The 20702-nt window shown below is 49.0% G+C and overlaps 1 protein-coding gene across 1 annotated transcript; it reads right to left on the reverse strand.

Annotated features, from left to right (window-relative positions):
• Nucleotides 1-2940: 2940 nt before the first annotated feature.
• Nucleotides 2941-20446, reverse strand: LOC133924088 (cysteine-rich receptor-like protein kinase 15). Its single transcript, XM_062369466.1, has 6 exons — nt 19366-20446; nt 18749-18877; nt 5606-5739; nt 4595-4802; nt 4278-4515; nt 2941-3511 (listed from the first exon to the last, which is right to left on the reverse strand). The coding sequence occupies exons 1-6, from the start codon at nt 20402-20404 to the stop codon at nt 3220-3222; spliced, it is 2040 nt and encodes a 679-aa protein (XP_062225450.1). The 5' UTR covers nt 20405-20446; the 3' UTR covers nt 2941-3219.
• Between the last annotated feature and the right edge of the window lie 256 nt (nt 20447-20702).

Below are 20702 nucleotides of genomic sequence, written 5' to 3' on the forward strand. Positions count from 1 at the left end.
TTTCTCTTCCTAGAACAAGAAAATAGATTAGGCATTCATGCATGTGGGTTAAGTGTTTTCATAACGTGGCTGTGAAAAGATGCAACAATTTGTTAAGACCAAGCCAATCAATTGTTGTTGCTCTCAACAAGTAGAGTGATGTTGCAAAAGAGGAGTATTTTACTCGACTAAATACTTCCATAAATGCTACTAGGTATTTTTTGCATCAAGGAATAGCTTTTCATGGTCATGATGAGTCAACAACATCTAAGAATAGAGGGAATTTTCTAGGGTTGGTAAAACTTTTGGCTGAGCAAAATGAAAAAATTAAGAAGGTTGCGCTAAGGAATGCTCCTAAAAATCATCTAATGGTGTCTCCAAAAATTCAAGAAGACATTGCTCATTGCTTTGCAGAGGTAATAGTGGCTCATTTATTATTTTATTTTATAAATGATGTATTAACTCTCAAGAATAATGTGTAATGTTTTATGTGTTGTGCAGTTCATAGTGAATTCTATCATTGAAGAGATTGGTGGTGATGTGTTTTGCTTGTTGGTTGATGAGTTTGCTGATGTCTCAAACAAAGAATAGATGGCTGTGGTTTTACGGTACGTCGACAAATGTGGAGTTCTCAAAGAAAGACTTATTGGTGCTATTCATATCAATGGGACAACAACTTTATGTCTCAAATATAATATTGATCAATTATTTACTAAGTATAAATTGACTTGGAAACAAGTCAGAGGACAAGATTACAATGGCACGAGCAATATGAGAGGTGAATTCAATGGTTTGAGAGCTTTGATCATGAGAGAGAATAGTTCGGTATATTATATCCACTATTTTGCTCATCAGCTTTAGTTAGTTATAGTGGCAGTAGCTAAAAAGAATGATGATATGAGTGACTTCTTTGACATGATATCTTTTCTTCTTAATGTTGCTGGAGCTTCTTGCAAACGGAAAGACATGATATAGGAAAGTCAACCAGAGAAACTAAAGAAAGTAATAGGCAGTGGACATATTTGTACTGGAACAAGATTAAACCAGGAGCAATCACTTCAAAGACCCAGAGACACTCGGTGGTGCTCCTATTATAACTCTTAAGAGTTTGAACAACTTGTTCCCACGTGTTATTGAAGTGCTCCAATATGTGAAAAAGGATGGCCTAAGTGATAATAAGAGATGTCAAGCCAGTGAACTCGTAGATTATCTTTAGGATTTTGATTTTGTGTTTCATTTGCACTTGATGTTGATGATCTTGGTGTACGCAAATACTCTATCACTTTGTTTACAAAGAAAAGAAAAGATTGGGATATAGTGAAGGCCCTGTTAGGGTGAAGTCAACAAAGGAAAATTTTCAGGAGATTAGAGATGATGGTTTGGAATCTTTATTGGAGAAAATATATTCATTTTGTGAAGAGCATGGCATTCCTAAGTTATATATGGAAGGAGTGTATTAACCGCCATAAACCAAGGAAGAAGACAAACTGCACTGATTACCAACATTAGAGATGTGATTGTTTGAACCCTATTGTGGGCTTGCTACTTATTGAGTTCAATGATCACTTTAGTGAAACAAATTCTAATTTGCTTACTTACATGATCACTTTCAATCCTAAGGATTCTTTTGGTTACTTCAAATTGGAGAGCTTAATGGAATTAGCTAAGCTTTATCCTAATGATTTTAGTTCAGTTCAATTGAAGGACCATGCTCATGAGCTTCAAATATACATTGACAATGTACAAGCTGATGAAAGATTTTTTAACTTGAACACTATTACCGAACTTGCAAAATTGATGGTGGATACAAAGAAGTATTTTGCTTTTCCTTTGGTCTATCGGCTTTTAAAGCTTGTACTTGTTTTGCCTGTTGCCACCAGGTGTTTTTTAGCAATGAAAATTGTGAAGACGATACCACGTAATCGTATTAATAACAAGTTTATGAATGATTGTATCATTTGCTTTATCGAGCCAAGCTACAACCCAAATAATATTGTTAAAGATCGCTTTCAGAAGATAGAAGGTCGTAAACGTAAAATGCTTCTATAAGAGGTAAGCACCACTGTGCCGGTGCAAATAATATTTTTCCATCTATTGTGCTGTATTTATGTGTTTTCAGGTTACTTCAGATTTCACCTTTGATGTTGGCTTCTGAGCTTTTGAATTATATTTATATGATTATCTCTACATTGCTTAATCACCTATGCATTGCTTAATAACTGTGATGTCTGGATTAATACGTGAGTTCATCTAAATTGGTTGGTATCTTTATCTTTGTTGCTGAGAGTCAATGGTGACACCATTGATCTAAAATCCTGGATCAGCCCCTGGTTACCAGACGGGAAAGAGATAGCAGTGGAGAGGCCTTCAAAAGCACTCCTGGCAGGGGTCCACGAGCTCAAGAATGAACTTGTGGTGTTTGCCAAACTGAAACACAGGAACCTGGTGCGGCTCCTGAGCATGTGCCTGCAAGAAGAGAAGCTAGTCGTCTACGAGTACATGCCCAACAAAAGCCTGGACACCATTCTTTTCGGTAATCCGTCAATCTCACACTAATTTGTGCTGAACTCATGTCCAAGATTCGATCGTAAATCTTTTCTAAAGAAGATGTACAGAAGCAAACTGTATGATCGTGATGTCTATGTTCAGATCCAGTGAAATGCCAGCATCTGGATTGGAGTAAAAGGTTCATAATCATCTGCGGGATTGTGCGGGGTCTTCTCTATCTCCATGAGGAGTCCCGTCTGAAGGTCATCCACAGGGACCTGAAACCAAGCAATGTGTTACTAGATAGATGCAGAAACCCCAAGATCTCAGACTTTGGCCTTGCCAGGGCTTTTGTTGGAGACCAATCCAGAGACGTAACAAGACGGCCTGTCTGAACCCTGTAAGTAGTGGCACCGTGAAATTTTGCGTGACTCAAGATCTTGTCGGACGAGATCACTTTGATATACTTGACAGTTGCCCTCAAAAAAATATACTTGACAGTAACAGTCTAACATATATCAATCTGACTCTGTTTACATTATTTTCTTTACCATCCTTGGCCTTACAGTAAACTTACTAGATGCTTTAAGATTCGTGAGACTAGAGAAAAGATAGAACACTGAAGCAGGCACAGCTAGCTGCTGATACAGTGATACTCCGCACCCAGTTGTACACATACCTACCTTGGCTGAAGCTCCGAGATGGTCACCTCATTCTCCGAGACCGGGGCTGTCGACGGCTGCTTGTCGTTGATCAGCACTCTGTCGGATGTCCAAGCACCGACCGTTGGGTGATCCGAGGCAGTGCTGAGGCCGGAGCCGAAGACGAAGGCAGGCCTGGAGGGGGTTCGCCTGTCATCGGACGTGGAGGTCGGGCTGCTGAGCATGAGCACCACTGTAGAGGCGTCCGGCCGGTCCGCCGGGTTCTCCTGGACGCACAACAGCCCGACGTCGACGCAGTTGAGGATCTCGCCTTCAGAGTACTGCCCGGCCAGCGATGGGTCAACGACGTCGGCGGCGGATCCCGTCCTCCACTTGCCCCATACCTGCACAACGATGAATCTGTCAAGCTGAGCACATGCCGAAAAGGACTCCAGGTTTGTAGGGTGGTGGTGTACTTTGTATTACTGTTCCAAACTTGAAAGTTCTACAAATTTTACTTATGGTTTTTAATAGCTCAGATTAAATTTTTTGTAACTATTTGGAAATAAAATTTAGAATTAAAAAAATATTCAAATTTGAAACTTTTGATAAGGAACTCGCCACCCCCGATCTGAAAGTGGGACAAGGGAAACCCCTCTACCCCGTTTTGAAAGTGGGAATCTCTTCTCCACAATCACGGGCTATTTTAGCGAGTTCCTTAGAGAAATATCTTATTATGATCATTAAGTGACCTCGTGTTTTTCTTTTTCCTTGCATGCCTGTACCGCCCGAGCAACAGCGTGCATGCAGAAAGAACATATAAGTCACTGCACTGGTGCAAGCACTTACGCAGTAGGCGTACTCCGGGGACATGTATCCGCTGCTTATACATCAATCGTGCGATCAAGAATATAATCAGTAATCGGCATTCAGCAGCTGACCCAGCCGCCTAACATATAATCGAGGATACTGTGACATAGCCTCGGTTTGGTATTGCCATGCCTTTTGAAGAACCAGTTATGCTCTACTTTTAATTTTGGATGTAACAGTCATGATCAGCTAGAAGTATCTTTATGAAGCTGTAAAAATATAGTCCTACAGCGAATAGCAGAGCCTCCTAGTTAACTGGATCTCACAATGCACAACAATCACAATGCTGCCGCTACTTACAGAGTTCCGACGGGCCTCCTTGTAATATCTCTGGACTGGTCTCCTCCGAACGCTCTAGCGAGGCCGAAGTCTGAGATCTTGGGGTTCATATCCGCATCAAGTAACACATTGCTCGGCTTCAGATCCCTGTGGATGATCTTAAGCCGGGACTCCTCATGGAGATAGAGGAGTCCCCGCGCGATACCACAGATGATCGCGAGCCGTTTGCTCCAATCCAGTATCTGCCGTTTCACTGGATCTGCACGTACAAGATTACAAGATCAGACATGGAAAACATGTATGAAATTTGATTTGGACTGTAGTTTGACGGATAATACCGAAAAGGTAGGTGTCTAGGCTTCTGTTGGGCATGTATTCATAGACAAGCAGCTTCTCTTCTCGCAGGCACACGCCCAGGAGCCGCTCCAGGTTCCTGTGCTCGAGCTTGGCAGCCAGCACGAGCTCGTTCTTGAGCTCGTGGAAACCCTGCGATGAGTGCTTGGAAAGCCTCTTCACTGCTATCTCTTTCCCATCTTGTAATGTACCCTGCACAAAGCAGATTTCCTGTTCATACTATTTGCATCTAGTCACCCATGTATCGGACTACTGCCTTTCAGTAATTAGTAGTAAAGTAGTACATAGTTATTACTACATCCGATTCCACTGTACAAAGTCACATCAGATTTGTGCAGAAGGATTAACAAAGTAAATCTAGCAACATTATTGCCCTTTATTTATAGAGAATTTCTCTTAATTTCTCAGTCGCCTGACAATTTACTTATGTCTCTATCACTTTTTGACCAGAAAAACCTATCCCTGCAACTGTAAAATCTAATTGTTTTTTACGGTTACTGGCCTGCAACCAATTGTGATCGGAAAATTTAAACCAGATTCTATGGTTGCGAGATTTTTACGGTCAGACTCATGGCAAAAAAAAAAAAAAAAAAAATATGATTGTACGGTTACCAAAACATGTTTTTCGGTCAAACGTGATTGAAACATAAGCAAGATCTCAGTCACCTGACAGGAAGACACACCCTTATTTATACTACATTGTGAAAAATTGGTTATTTATTCACAAGAATGATAACATTTAGTATTTAGTAAGGGCAAGGAAGGAAAGAAAGAGAACAGGGAGTTCATAGAAATTCTAGATGACATACATTTAGAAAAAAATGAGAGAGATGTAACACACTTTTAAATTTGGGATCAGAGGAAGTATTGTAACAATATCCACTTTCTAGTGCCACACTGCTAGTTCAAAATAGTGTCTAGGACTAAAGTATTTTTTACCTATAGTATATTCTACAGTCTCGTTGTGTGTCTTTACATATATAGGTGAAAATTACCTTAAACACTTCTCCAAAGCCTCCCTCTCCAAGTTTGTTTTCTTCGGAGAAGTTATTTGTTGCAGCTCTTAACGCCGGTAGGTTAAGTTGCTCTGGGTCAACATAGCTGAGGTCCTCTTCTTTGCTGCTGCTGTCTGTCACAAAACAGTAGTACATAAGACTGACATTGTTATGAAGCAGAATTCAGTTAGTTATCTATAAAAACAAAGCAAGTATCTCAAAAGAAACTCTTTTTTCTAGAACGTGCAAATGCATGTATTTCATTAAGGAGAAGATGGAAAGTTCGTTACAAGGATGATACATTCGTGAGGACCGTAGCCCCCCCCCCACAGTTGCTCTGGATGCACGGAATTTTTAATAAAAAATATTATTTTATTAAAAAATTATAAAAATAATAGTCAATATCCGATATTTATATAAATAGATACCTGCCGGCATGCAGAGTTCCGACTAAAGACCTGTCGGCACTCCACATGCTGGCATCCTACGTGGCAGTGGGTCCGAAGGTCTGTTGGTACTTCACGTACCGACAAGTCCTATATTCCATAGATGATATGTAAAGAAAAATTCATAACTTTTCATATGATTTTGGATGGATATAATTTTTATATAAAAATTGTGTCTTTCGACGAGATCTACAACTTTTTAGTTGAATATTTTTTTTATTTAAATAAGTTTAGATACCCAAAAGGTGGCTAGAAGTTTCAGATCTAAAATTTATAACCACCTTTTAGTCATCTAAACGGATTCAAATAAACTATAAAATTATAGATCTCATTGAGAGACATAATTTTTATATAAAGATCATCTTCATCCAAAATTATATAAAAAAGTTATGAATTTTTCTTTAAATATTATCTGTGGGACACATGACTTGTCGACATGCAGAGTGTCGACAGGTCCTCGGGGCTACCGCCACATAGGATGTTGGCACATAGAGTGATAGTAGGTCCATAGTCGGTACTCCACGTATCCACATATAACTATTTCTACAAATATTAGATTTTAACTATTATTTTTACAACTTTCTAATAAAATAATATTATTTTTAGAAAAAGCTCGGATGCAGGCACGATACCAACTAAAAGCGACTTAAAAAAAAAGGAACGATCTAGATGCAAACTACTAGTAGCTAGAGGGTCCATTAAAGAAAACCAGTAGGTGTGACAGTCCAACGAGGCTCTAGAGCCTCCGTTCCTCAACAATCCGTGTAGCGCGGGCCGATGGTTGAGTGTTTGCCTTGTCTAAAGACGCGGGCATTGCGCTCGTTCCGTCGGCGCCACATCGTAAGAACGACCAGCAAGTCAAACCCTGATCGGAATTAGATCTTTAGCCATCGTCTTCCTGCTTGAAAAGGGAGGACTGAGGTTGCGAAAGATGACTATAAACGCAGGACACGGAACCATGTTTCGTGACTATAAACACAGCCTAGCATGAGATGATCGATTGCCTCGGTCTCTTGGCTGCAGAGTGCACATGGACCATGGTTTGGTAGGTTATGTGGATGGAGGCTGTCGGATGTCCATCTTAAAAGAATTTCAATGCCCAATGTAAATTCAATTATCATATTTATATATGGAGGCACAAATTAACAAATCCAAACCGCGCAACACGTACCCAGTCATAACTTGGTTGTATCACCAATTTAGGAACTTTTTTCTTCTACTTTGGATATAAGAGTCCGCTGAAAGATATTTTTTAAATTATATGCGCAAAATCCTTTAAAACTGTAAAGTTTTTTCTTAAGTAACTAATAGACTCTGCAGCGTGGTGCTGAAACCGAAACTTCTTTCTTGAGCGTGCCCATGAGTTGCTTCGCTCGCGCACCACGTCCCGCGTTCCCAACTGTCCCATGTGGGCCCCACCCATGTGGGTTCCTTCCTGCTAACCCGAAAGCTGCTCTAAAGACCGTCTCTAGCAGAGGATGCTTTTTTCCAAGATCCGGCAGCAACAGTGATTTGCGGTGTACTGTTCACGCACCGTAGTAAGGTTCATCCCCATCAGTTAACTCAAATTTTCATCTCAAAAATACTATTACAGCATCCTCTATCACTATTACAGCATCCCTTATTTTTTCATCTCCAACAGCTACCCTATTTCCTATCTTCTACTCCTCTTTTTCTCTCTTTGGACCCGTCTATCAGCCTCTGTAAACAGTCCCTGCGAGCAGTGTACTACAGTACTGCTGCAGCGTTGCTACAGTGTAATACGCGATGCTACAGTAGTCCGCAAAAATGCAGACCCCGTTCACTGTTTTGCACTGTAGCACTGGATGAGGTATCTGCTGGAGTGCAGTTTCCGGTGCCACAGTATTTTTGCGGAGTACTGTAGCACGGGTGGAGTTGGCCTTCCAGAATCCGGTGCTACAGCGCGCTACAGTGATGCTACAATACTGTAGAGAGAGAAAACGAACCTACAAATCTGCGGACCTACTGTAGCACCCCATAACACTGTAGCCCATTCCATAGGAGTCGACAAAGCCTGCTCTCGCGAGGCTAGAGGCAGGGAAATGGTGTGAAATTCACCAAACCGACTGGCACGACCTCACCAAGTACCGGTCGGTGAAGGGTCTCGCGGAGTGACGCCAGAAAGAGTGCAACGAGCGCCGCAAGGGTGACGACGACAAAGGTGCCCCCGGAAACGAAGAGTTCGGGTTTCAAGAGCCCGAGCACACTGTTGCCTTCATCGATGGGGGTGCGTACACGCCCTCCTCTCGCCGCTGTGTCAAAACAATGCGGCGTGAGGTGTGCTCGGCAACCCCAAGTGCGGCGGCCATAAGGCCTCTCAAGTGGTCAGAGACCCCGATCACCTTTAGTTAGAAGGACCACCCCGTGAGTACTGCGGGGGTGAGGCGACTGCCTCTGGTGGTATCCCCTACCATCTGCAATGTAAAGGTCAGCCGAGTGCTGATCGACGGGGTACAGGTCTGAACCTCCTGTCCTAAGAGGCATTCAAAAAGCTGCAGATGCCTCCGAAGCGTTTGAAGCCGTCCCTCCCTTTCTATGGGGTGACGCCGGGGTACACCCTCCCCCTCGGGCAGGTCAAGTTGCGCGTCACCTTCGGGAGTCGGGACAACTTCCGGATGGAGAACATGGTCTTCAACGTTGCGGAGGTCCCTCTCCCCTACACTGCGATCCTCGGGCACCTGGCGCTCGCCAGGTTTATGGTGGCAACACACTACGCCTACCTCACTGTGAAGATGCCGGGCCCAGCCAGCCCCATCTCCGTGCCCGCCAAAACCAGTAGCGCCGTCTTCTGCGCCGAGCAGCTGTATTCGGCCTTGGCCTCCGCCCGCGCTGAGGTCGAAGGACACCTAGGGGGTCCGGGACCCTCTTCGTCCAAGTCACGACTCGCCGCCGACGCCTCCGTTCCCACGAAGGAGGTCACGCTGGGTGAAGACCCATCTAAGGTCACCAGAATTGGTGGTGACCTGGACGCCAAATAGGAAAGTGCGCTTGTCGCCTCCCTCTCGGCTGACGCTGACCTGTTTGCATGGTAGCCGTCAGATATGCCTGGGATCCCTAGGGAGGTGATCGAGCACCACCTTACCTTGCGCCCAGACGCACGACCCGTGAGGCAGAAGGTTCGCTGATAGGCACCTGAGCACCAGGAGTTCATTTAGGAGCAAGTCGACAAGCTCCAGACGCCAATTTCATCCGAGAAGTCCTTCACCCGGAGTGGCTGGCAAACCCCATCGTCGTCCCAGAGGCCAACGGCAGGCTGAGAATGTTCGTCGACTACACCGACCTTAGTAAGGCATGCCCAAAAGACCCTTTCCCTCTGCCTCGCATAGACCAGATTGTCGACTCCATTGCGAGGTGCGATCTTTTGAGTTTTCTTGATGCAAACTCGGGCTATCACCAAATTCGCATGGCTAAGCAAGATGATGAAAAAACTTCTTTTATTTCCCCTGTGGGGGCTTATTGCTATGTGTCAATGCCCTTTGGCTTGCGCAACGCTGGATCTTCGTTCCAGCGAGCCGTCCACATTACCCTTAACACCCAGGTTGGTCGCAACATCGAAACGTATATCGATGACATCGTGTTCAAGTCCCAGGAACGGGCCACCCTGCTGGAAGACTTGGCCGAGACGTTCAACAGTCCCCGCAGCACGCGCCTGAAGCTCAATCCCGAGAAATGCGTATTCGGGGTACCCGCTGGCAAACTCCTCGGCTTCTTGGTCTCCAGTCGCGGAATTGAGGCCAATCCCAAGAAGATCCGGGCTATCGAGCATATGCATCCACCCGCTCGGCTCAAAGGAGTATAGCGTCTCGCTGGATGCATGGAAACCTTGGAGCGCTGCATCTCCAAGCTCGAGGAGCGGGGGCTCCCACTCGTCAAATTGCTGAAGAAGACTGGTCGTTTCAACTAGCCACTAGAGGTCGAGCAGGCCTTCCAAGACTTAAAAAAGTACCTCACCTCGCCGTCTGTACTGGTGCCCCCCGGCGAGGGCGAACCTCTATTGCTCTACATATCGGCCACTCCTCAGGTCGTGAGCATGGTGCTGGTGGTGGAGCGTGTGAGTGCTCGCGGCCAGGTGCTGGGTCTGAGCTCCCAGCCGCCCCCGAGCAGCCTCCAGGACGCGGGACTGGTCCCGACTAGGGAGTTGAGCTCGAGACCTCGGTAGGCTCCGAACTCTGCTTTGAGCTCGGGGGCTGTGGCAAGGCCTCAGGCGAGGCCGCGGTGGGGGGCCACCGGATACAGCGACCGGTGTACTTTGTCAGTGAAGTCCTCCGAAATGCCAAGACGAGATACCCTCAAGCACAGAAGATGCTCTACGTAGTGCTTATCGCTTCCAGGAAGCCGCGACACTACTTCCAGGCGCACAAAGTCTCGGTGGTGACCACGTACCCACTAGGACCGATCCTGCAGAACTGAGAAGGTACCGGGCGTATCATCAAGTGGGCGGTTGAGCTCGCGGAATTCAATCTGCACTTCATCAGTCGCCATGCGATCAAAAGCCAGGCGCTGTCCGACTTTGTGGCGGAGTGGACGCTGGTCCCCGAGATTGACAACGAAGAATTGTCCGCGTACCGTGGGCAAGACGGACCCGAGTACTGGGTCATGCACTTTGACGGCTCCCTCACATTGAAGGGCGCGGGGGCTGGAGTGGTGCTCACCTCCCCGACAGGTGAAGTACTCCAGTATGTCGTGCAGCTGCATTTCCGAGCAACAAACAACATGGCGGAATATAAAGGCCTCATCGCTGGACTCCGAGCAGCGGTGGGTCTTGGGATCCGGCGGCTGCTTGTGAAAGGTGACTCCCAACTGGTAGTCAACCAAGTATCAAAAGAATACCAGTGCGCGGACCCGTAGATGGCGGCGTACGTGGCAGAAGTCAGGAGGCTGGAGCGGCACTTCGACAGCCTGGAGCTACGACATATACCCCACCACGCCAACACCGTGGCCGATGACCTCTCCCGCCTGGCTTCTGCCCGGGAGCTCGTCCCGGCCGGAACCTTTGAAGAAAGGCTCACACGGCCATCCGTCCTGTCTGCCGGCCAGGATGAAGGGGAACCCTCGAGCTCAGCCGAGGGGACTCAGGCCGCACCTTCAGTGGGAGGTCCCGTCAAGGTGCTGCCGCCCGACGAGTGCGTTGCACTTGCCGGTAGTCCTCAGGAACCCTCATGGATCGACGAGATCCGAGGGTACTTGAAAGAAAACATCCTTCCCGAGGATGACGCCTCTGCAAAGAGGATTGCACGACAGTCCAAATGCTATGCCTTAGTAGATGGGGATCTCTACCGGCGCGGCACGGACAGTGTCCTCCTAAAATGCATCACCCGGGAACAAGGCAGTGAGCTCCTCACTGAGATCCATGAGGACGAGTGCGGTGGCCATGCATCGTTCCGCACGCTGGTCGGGAAGGCCTTTCGGCAAGGTTTCTACTGGCCAATAGCCCTCCTGGACGCTTTCGAGCTGGTTCGGCGTTGCAGGGCATGCCAGTTCCATGCAAAGCAGATTCACCAGCCAGCTTAGTCTCTTCGTACCATCCCCCTGTCTTGGCCCTTCGCGGTCTGGGGGCTGGACATCTTGGGTCCATTCCCCCGAGCAGGCGGGGGCTATGAGTACCTGTATGTCGCTATTGACAAGTTCACCAAGTGGCCAGAGGCGGTCCCAGTAATCAAGGTCAACAAAAACACGGCAGTCCAATTCATCCGTAGCATCACAAGTCGCTTCAGCGTCCCGAACAAGATCATCACCGACAATGGCACCCAGTTCACAAGTGCCCTGTTTGGGGAATACTGCAAGGATCTCGAGATCAAGCTTTGCTTTGCCTCTGTTGCTCATCCCCGTAGCAACGGACAAGTGGAGCGCGCGAATGCCGAGATATTGAAGGGGCTCAAGGCCCAGACCTACAACGTGCTTGCAAAGCATGGGAAAGGGTGGATCGATGAGCTACCCACTGTGTTATGGGCCAACCGGACCACGCTAAGCCGAGCCACCGGGGAGACGCCTTTCTTCCTCGTCTACGGTGCCGAAACTATCCTCCCCTTCGAGCTTAAGCTCGGCTCGCCTTGGGTGAATGCATACTCGGAGGGCGAACAAGAACAGCGAAGACGCGATGACGTCGAGTACTTCGATGAGCTACCCGCTGTGTTATGGGCCAACCGGACCACGCCAAGCCAAGCCGCCAGATATCAGCCGAGCCTGAGGCGCTACCATCAGCACCGTGTCTGGGCCCGGTCGCTCGAGGTTGGGGATTTGGTTCTCCGACGCGCTCAGACGCGCGAAGGAAAGAACAAGCTCTCCCCCATGAGGGAAGGCCCCTTCGTCGTGACAAGTCCCCACGGCAAGGCTCATTTCGATTGGCCACAAAGGACGGGCAGCCTCAATGCATGGAACATCGAGCACCTTCGCAAATTTTATCCATAGGTAAGCGTGTCTGTGCTCAGGCTAACTAGGCCAGGGGTCTTTCCCCTGCCTAAGTTGCCCGGGGGCTGATACCAACCACGTAAGTTTTCACTTGCTATTTAAATTCGTCACATCTGTATGAATCATTAATATGCGCCTATATTGCTCTTGTTCCGAGTTTTCCTTCAGAATCCATGTGTTAATCTGCTTGATGAGATGCTCGACTTGCGTGCAAAAAACACGCTCTCTCTCGTTTTCCCGCTGACAAAAAACGGATGCCAGTCGTTATGCGGCACAGGCAGCGATCACTGACCTAAGTCCTTTGTGGTAGGCTGTGGTGCCCAGTTGCTGTGGCAATACCCTGAGCACTACTGAGCCTCTGGGGTTCTCGGGTAGTTCTACTGCTCGAGCATGAGTGGTTGGGACCACCTAGTCCCCGGGAGTGGGCTGTCGGTGCTCGGCCTGGTTAGTTCCGCCCCGTACACCACCGAACCATGGGACCTCTTGGTCGTATCTCCGTCTGTGCACTTCGCCGGTCCGGGCATTCGAGAGGTCGTAGGTCAAAAATGAGAGCAAGCTACAGTGAATACCGCACCGACAAAGCGCACCAAGCAAAGAAACCTTGCCCATTTGAGCTTGCAGGGAAATGCTCAAGAACCAAGCAACCCGAGTACCAGGGCATCAGTACCCAGGGTGCTGCCGAGCCGCTAGGGTTCTCGGGTAATCCTACCGCTCGGGCATGAGTGGTTGGGACCACCTAGCCCCCGGGAAATGCTCGGGGTGCTAAAAGGATGACCTGGGGGCTAAAGCGCTCTGCACAAGGGAATCCACGTTCCCGGGCGCCCTGAGCACCGGGGCATCCACCCTTTCCTGGCCTGGTCGGCCGGGAGGCTGACACCAACGCGGTAAGTTACTACTTGGAGTATTTTCATAAAAAAGTCATGTGAATTTCCATTCATACATACGTAATAACTATTGTTCCTGAGTTATTCTCGGAACCCTCTTGTGCTAATCTGCTCGGCGAGGCGATCTCCTTGCGCGCAAAACCCCGCCCTCGTATTCGCACAGGCGGCGATCGCTGACCTATGTCCTTTATGGTAGGTTGTGGAGCCCGGCTGGCATGGCAGTACCCCGAGCACTACCGAGTCTCTGGGGTTCTCGGATAGTCCTACCGCTCGAGCATGAGTGGTCGGGACCACCTAGTCCCCGGGGTCGGGCTATCAGTGCTCGGCCTGGTCAGTCCTACCCGGGACACCACCGAGCCATGGGGACTCTTGGTTGCATTTTCGCCTGTGCGCGCCTCCGGTCTATATGTTTGAGAGGTCACGAGACAAAAAGCGTTCATGAGTCGCAGTGGGTACCATGCCAAGAGGACTTACTTCCCGAGCAGAAGAGTTTGTGTCTATTCGACTCAGCAGTTGCGTACCCGCAAGCGCCCGGGGGCTGCGCACCCTGAGCACAGGAACCTACGCGCGGGCTCGGGGGCTGGATGCTCGGGAGCCGAGTACCCCGAGCACTACTGAACCCCCGAAGGTCTCGGGTAGTTCTACTACTCGAGCATGAGTGGCCGGGGCAACCTTGTTCTCGGGGGTAAACTGCCGGTGCTCGGCCTGGTCAGTGCCACCTCGGGCATCAATACAAATGAAATCAAGGAAGGAGAAGTACAAAATGGAGTACGATTCAAAGGACGGCTTCTACTATACTGAAGGGAGCCAATCAATAGGGAATCACTTCCAGAATTACAACTTTCAAAAAGAAGAGAAACCCTAACTCATTGCAGGCTACGGAGCAGATCACGCATCATCACCACTGTCGCTGCCTAGGCCCGGCTCCCGCACAAAAAATTCCGCCACTTCGGTGACAACTTCACGAACGGCTGCCCGAGCGGAGGCTTCCTCCGCCTCAACCACGCCCTGCTGCGCTGGCTTCAGCGGGAAGGCAGGGTTTCGGCTGCGGTAGCAGGCGAGAACGTGCTCGGCCACATCCTGGGCCAGCGTACACCCCTCCCGGGTCGCCAATTCCTGGATTGTGGCGGGGAGAGCCTCGAGGCGCCTAGCGATCTCCGAGAACCCAAGGGCAAGATGACCTAGTGTATCCAGCCCTTGGGAACACACCATCACGGACCTGAGCCCAGCTGCCTCCACGGAGCCCCGCGCCTGCCGGAAGACGTCCTGCATCATCGCTTTAACATGCGTCCGCTCTTGGCGGACGGCATTAAGATCCTCCTCGGCTTTCTTCAGCCAAGCTTCAAGACCCTTGTTGTTGGAGGGGACATCCTTCGTGACCCGTGCCTCCTGGCTTTGGGCAGCCACCTCGCTGCGGGCCCGCTCTATTTGCTCTGCCCAGGCCTTGATGGCTTGCTCTCGGGCAATCACGCGTGCCTCCTGGTTGGCGAGGCTCTCCTCCCGGGCGGCCAGCGCTGACGACGCCAGGTCGGCGTCCATCTCCCGCAGCGCAACCTGCTCCTCCCGGCGGAGAACGTCGGCACGACCGTGTTTGAGATCTTGGGCTTGGCGGCGGAGGTCCGTCTCGGCGGATAGCGAGGCTTCCTCCCTCTTGCCAATAGCCTCCTCCCGTAAGGCAACCTCCTGCTCGCCCAAAGCAAGCTGCTCCTCACGATTGGCCAACTCGCTGGCGTGCTCCTTCGACGCCTGGTCGCGCTTCGCCGTGAGCTACCCCAAGCGTTCGGCCTCCTTCTGTGCGGCGACGGCCTCCTCGCGCACCTCCTCCAAGGCCTCCCGCTCCGTGGTCAGCTCCCGCAGGGACCTCTCGTAAGCCGTGCGGGCCATGGCCACACGGGTCTCTAGGAGCTTGCGGGCCTCCTCCAGCCGACGCCCTTTCGTCTCCTCCCTGGGTTATACCAAGAGCTTGGGCCCAAAAATTGCAAGGCCCGCAAAGATTTCGGCACCGGGCGACAGAAAGCCACGTGGCACCAATGCTGTGATCGACCACGAAGAAATAGGGCCCCACCCTCAGTCTCTAGTCCATCGCCTGCCAATGGGCCAGGGGGCTACTGTCGGTGATATGGGATTCGGGGGTTCCCATGTCCCGAGGCCAGGACAGCGTGGTACCACATGGCGCCTTCCATCGGGGACCACCTCCTCGAGGACCCAAGGGAAGCACGGTCCGGGAGTGGGTGCTCGGGGTCAAGAACAGTTGGTCGCCGAGCACCTAGAGAGCCCCAAGCACCCGGCATCCCCATGCCGATGGACCCCGCAAGGACTCCACGATGAGGTGTCGGTCGGTGGGAGGCCCAATGCCGTATTTAATGGGGAGCGTGGATGGTCACATCCAACCACTCTCCCCCACGCCTACCGTTTTGAATACGTCAGTCCTTGCCGCCGCCTGGCAGAAAGGCATAGGCACAATTAATACGGCAGGTCCCATCGCATGTCCCCTCATGGGGCCCATGAAGAAAGACGGCTTGAAGATATCTTTGATGGGCTTGAGGCTTATCGCCCTGTTACATCAGACCGCATCAGACCTACTCTGACCAAACGGGCATGAGAGAGTACTCAGAAGCTGGTCGGTGGGCGTCCCTGCACCTGCTAAAGTAGGAACGCGAAGACCGATGGAACCGTTCAAGGGATGTATTTTCAACCCTCTGTAACATCAACTGTAGACCAATGATGGTCACTTTTTATTTATTGTTTACGGGAACTTGTGCCCTCGTTCTGGGCACTCCCTGAAGGGCCTCCCCCTCGGTAGATAAAGGGAGGGGGAGCACTTTGTAAAGAAAAGAGGAAAAAGAAGGAGAGGAAAGGAGAGGAGCATTGACAACATACTGGACACACAGGAGTAGGGTATTACACCTCCACGTGGCTTGAACCTATCTAAATTCTTGGTGCATTCATTGCTACTAGCTGACTATCCATCCTGCCTATGTCCCTCTCGCATTAATCTCGTGTACGAGGTAGTTCCAGGATCAGCCCTCCGGCCGAATCTCAAAGGGGGTCCCTCAGGATCCCTGCTCGTGGTGTTCATCCACCGACAGCAACCTTATCCCTTCCTCTATAGTACCGCGCCTCTTTCTCTCTCTGTCGGCGGACGCTTTCGATAGACGCATGACAGGATTCCCTAAGACCTACCTTGACATCGCAATAACTCTCCCTCGAGCATGTATTGTCTTTGAGCAACACAAAATCAACTTGCATATGCTTTTGTTCGATGTGACGGGTGTAAGCAGAGATAAAAGCAACTGATTTAAGTGCAAATTCTTCAATACTAGTAGTTGTACACTGAGAGAGAGCTGGAGAGAGGGAACATTCATGCTGCTACCGCTATGGGTCACACATTAGATGGATGCATGCAAGCAAAGCTGGAATTTGCTTTCCGTCCTATATCTGATGTGAGTGTAGCTAGCTATAGGTGGTAGGTAGCTACCCCTATCACACGCGTGTCTGTCCCAGCCACTACATCTGGATTGATTGCCAGGCGAGTACTAAGTCACTAGATCAGCGCCACAATATTTGGCACCATGGCATTTACGTACAACGCCAAGTACTTTGGCACCGTGCTAAACCACGTTAGCTAGAACCTTCCAACACATATCCTACGTGGCATATCATGGCACCAAAGACCATGGCACCGTGAAATTCACCAACGACGCAATAGGTTGTGGCGCCATGAAAAGTGTCCATTTTTGGACATCTTTCTCTAGAGGGTCTATTTGTAAAAACTATTTTTGAAAAGGGCCAAAATATAAAAATTCCACATTTTGATTACATTCATCAGGTTGCATTGTTATCTTGGCTATTTGTAGCTAGTTATCATTGCTTGTTGATCATATGTCGTGAAGATCGGGACCGCCCTCACATCATCCAATAAAAATAATAAAAATGCATACAAATGGAGCATGAAATGATGATTCAGAGAATACAACACTATTTTTGTCATTTTTATGTTATCAGTTTAAATTGAATTAAAAAGATAATATCATATGAAATGATAAATGCATATAAATGGAGCATTGCAAAGGAACTCACTTTTTCATCAACTTAGGGTTGGAAATAATTTTAGCAATTATTACACCACACGAGAGGAATTTAAGTAAATTTTGCTAGATTTTGGAAATTTGTTTGAGGCCTTAAAAATTGCTAGAAGTTCTAAAAGTAGCTCTTTTGGATTTTTTTTTAATTTTGAAACCTACAGAGGGTATTGATGTGAATTCTTTTAAAATGGATTCATCATAAATTATAGGACTAAAAAAAAGGTTTTTGGAATTATGAAGGAAGGCAATCCCACTGTCCAAATAGAGAAAGAATGAATGAGAAAAATTAGAATCTGACTGTTACTGTTCATCTAACCCTCTGGGTTACCGAAAGCCTTTGGCGTGACTCAGGACTACTACATCGGCCCCACATGTAAAGGCATCGGGGCAGACGTCAGCGTGGTCACCTTGATCACACCATGGACTTCGGTGTGGTCAAATTGGGAAGTCACATCAAGGATTTTAATGTGATAAAAAAGACTAATTCTAGAAAATTTAATTTCACACGTGCTGCTATTAAAATATTAATTTAAAAAAGATTAAAATAAAAAACGCTCATCCTCTTCCCCACCCACCCTCCTCCCCAAGCGCCCTAAAAAAATCCCACACACACCTCATAACTTGAAATCTCATCGCGTGAGTGCAGCCACCAGCCGCCAACAAGGACAAAGGCCATCCCTCCATTCCTCCCTCCCCAAACCCACTCTCTAGGATATATCTCCCTCTGTTCTCTTCCCTTCCTCTCTCTTCATAGATTTGAGCACGGGAGGAGTGAGAGGTATAGTGCCTGTCGAAGGAAAACGTGTAAGCCCGAGCGTACCGCTGGCAACCGACGGAGGCTATCGATGAGGGTGCACCAGCTGCTATCTCAATCTCACTTTCTCTCTTCTTCATCTCTCTTTTTTTCTCTCTCTTTTTGCTATTTTTCTTGAGATATTTATTTTTGAATTTTTCTCAAAAAGTTTCCATGAATTTTTTTCTAGAAAAGTTTCATAAAAAATCAAAAAGTTTCTCGAAAATTGGTCAGAAAAAGTTTTCCCTTAAAATTTAATTTCTCAAAAAGTTTTCCCTGAAACTTTTCCTAACAATTTTCCTCGTCAATTATTCCTGGAAAAGTCTTCTCAGGAGGAGCAGTTGAGCAAGGTTCAGTGGTCGCGCTTGCACCTGTTTATTTTGCGGAAGGGGAGGGTGGTCCATTCTCATCCTTCCCCGAACAAGGCCGTCGGAGTGCGCGTGAGTGGATGTGCTCACGGGAACAGCTGATAGGGGCAGATTCTAATCGAGAGTATTGTGGCATACCTGGCGGTGTTTTCTCCCGACTGGCCTGTCTCGTTCTCTTGAACAAGAAAATAACGGCAAGGAAGGTGACGACAAGTACTGTTCCAACTGGAAGGGCGATGGCAAGGGCCACATCTGTCTGCTTCTTTCCTGCATCACAAACAGAATCAAAAGGTAGAACATTATCAAACATGGTGTGCATTCAAAGTTCGTACTGGCCGGTGTCCACTTCTAGATTGCGATGAACTTGTCCTAACATTCAGGGGCGACAAAAAGTAAAAGGGAAAAGGAAAGGCTGCACCTCATCGGTGAGTTCACGGCACCGGTACTAGGCGGAGAGGATAAGGACATGTAAAATGCAAGCTAAGCTGATTTGGCACGAGCGATAAAAGAGAGAATGTTGATATATCACTAAGCACCTGTATAAAAACTTTTCTCCCTACAATGTAAATGGGTACTTAAATAGTCCAACCGTCTTGTTACACACCTTGCTAAAAATCTTTTAACATATAATTAGAATGTAACTGTAAAAAACCATAGTATGTCCTGAAGCAACAAATACAAGAGAAAACAGGTAAAATATACGGTTTCGTAGTATGTATACGGTTACTTGTATATACATGCAGTGAAAAGCTCACCACGCCTTTCTCCGATGAAGCTGGACGGAGATGGAGCCAGAGGCGGCGGAGCGGGCGGCGCGTTGAGCGCGAGATTATAGTAGGTGTATATTTCCACACGCAGGTAGCAGTTGTATCCGAGCACCACCCCTCCCTGGTGCCCATAGCAGCAGCTTGGCAGCTGCTGCACCGAGTCCCGCAAGCACCGGTCGCACTCCGCCGCCGTCCGGTCCCTCATGCACTGCACCAGCCCGTACATGGTGCCGTTGGGTGCCCTGCGGTCGTACACTGCTTCCCCTGTCGCGAACATCGGCGCCACCGACGCTGACTCCGGCGTGCCATTGACGGCGCGCGCGGAGAGGCGTCTCATCAGCGCGTAGTACGTCCTCTCGAAGGCGTCCTTGTCGGAGACGTTCCGGTAGTTGTAGAACTCATTCCGGAAGCCTTCCTCGTAGGCCGTGGACTCGTTGGTGTCGGCGTAGCTGAGGAAGCACTTGTCGTACCAGATGGCGGCGCGGCGGTTGCTGTTGCAGTGGCCGTTGATGTCGAGCACGGCGCTCCGGAGGTACGTAGCGCAGTCGTCGGGAGCTGAGTCGCCGCGGCAGAGGCCCCGGACGAAGGCGCGGTCAGTTCCCTCGCCACGGGACAGGGACGCGAACCCCGTGGGCCCGGCCGCGGACGGGAGCGCGTCCAGGAGCGCGAACACGTTGGACTGGAACGTGCTGTTGATGGAGGACGGCGGTGGCGAGGGTGACGGCGAAGGCGGCGGCGAGGGGCAGTCGAGCGACGTGAACGCGTTCGTGGTGTCCGTGGAGGTTGCAATGGTGGAGAGGCTCGCCACCACCGCGGCGAGGAGGACGAGGAGACGGCCGCGGCGGGACTGAGAGGACGGCATGGCTGGTGTTCCGAAGGAGGTAGCTACAAATGAAGAATGGTTATCGTCGTGGAATGAATCGACCTCACTCGGATGATTGGTGTGTGATTGTACTGTGAGAGCCACCGGTGGATTCCGGACCCGCCCAAGCGTTGACTTGGAAAAGACTTGCTGCTGTTCTTCCATCAATATGCAGTGTCCTCGTACATAAGGCAGATGGCACACTCGGATAGCAAGAAGCTGAAAATATCCGTCTTGGCTTTCTCTAGCTGGCATTTATAGCTCTATCGCATCCGGTACATAAGGTGATGATGGTAATGGTTGACGTGAAAAGTTACCACGCTAATGCACTGAGCACCTTGTATACAATATTCGACGAGCAGTACTCAGGATACTTTGGTCGTAATACTGTATCGTCGGACCTTCGTTGTCACCCACGCTTAGAAGAGACCCCGTCGGAGCACAGATGGCTGGCGGCTTGTCC

Source organism: Phragmites australis, chromosome 7 (assembly GCF_958298935.1).
Source record: "Phragmites australis chromosome 7, lpPhrAust1.1, whole genome shotgun sequence".
Taxonomy (NCBI): domain Eukaryota; kingdom Viridiplantae; phylum Streptophyta; class Magnoliopsida; order Poales; family Poaceae; genus Phragmites; species Phragmites australis.

Excerpts from the sequence above, each read along its gene's own strand:
- LOC133924088 (XM_062369466.1), bottom strand. The coding sequence starts at position 20,404 with ATGGAAGAACAGCAGCAAGTCTTTTCCAAGTCAACGCTTGGGCGGGTC. Across the intron at positions 18,878-19,365 it reads CTTCATCGGAGAAAGGCGTG|GAAAGAAGCAGACAGATGTG; the intron begins GTGAGCTTTTCA and ends TTTGTGATGCAG. Across the intron at positions 4,803-5,605 it reads GCTTTGGAGAAGTGTTTAAG|GGTACATTACAAGATGGGAA; the intron begins GTAATTTTCACC and ends TGCTTTGTGCAG.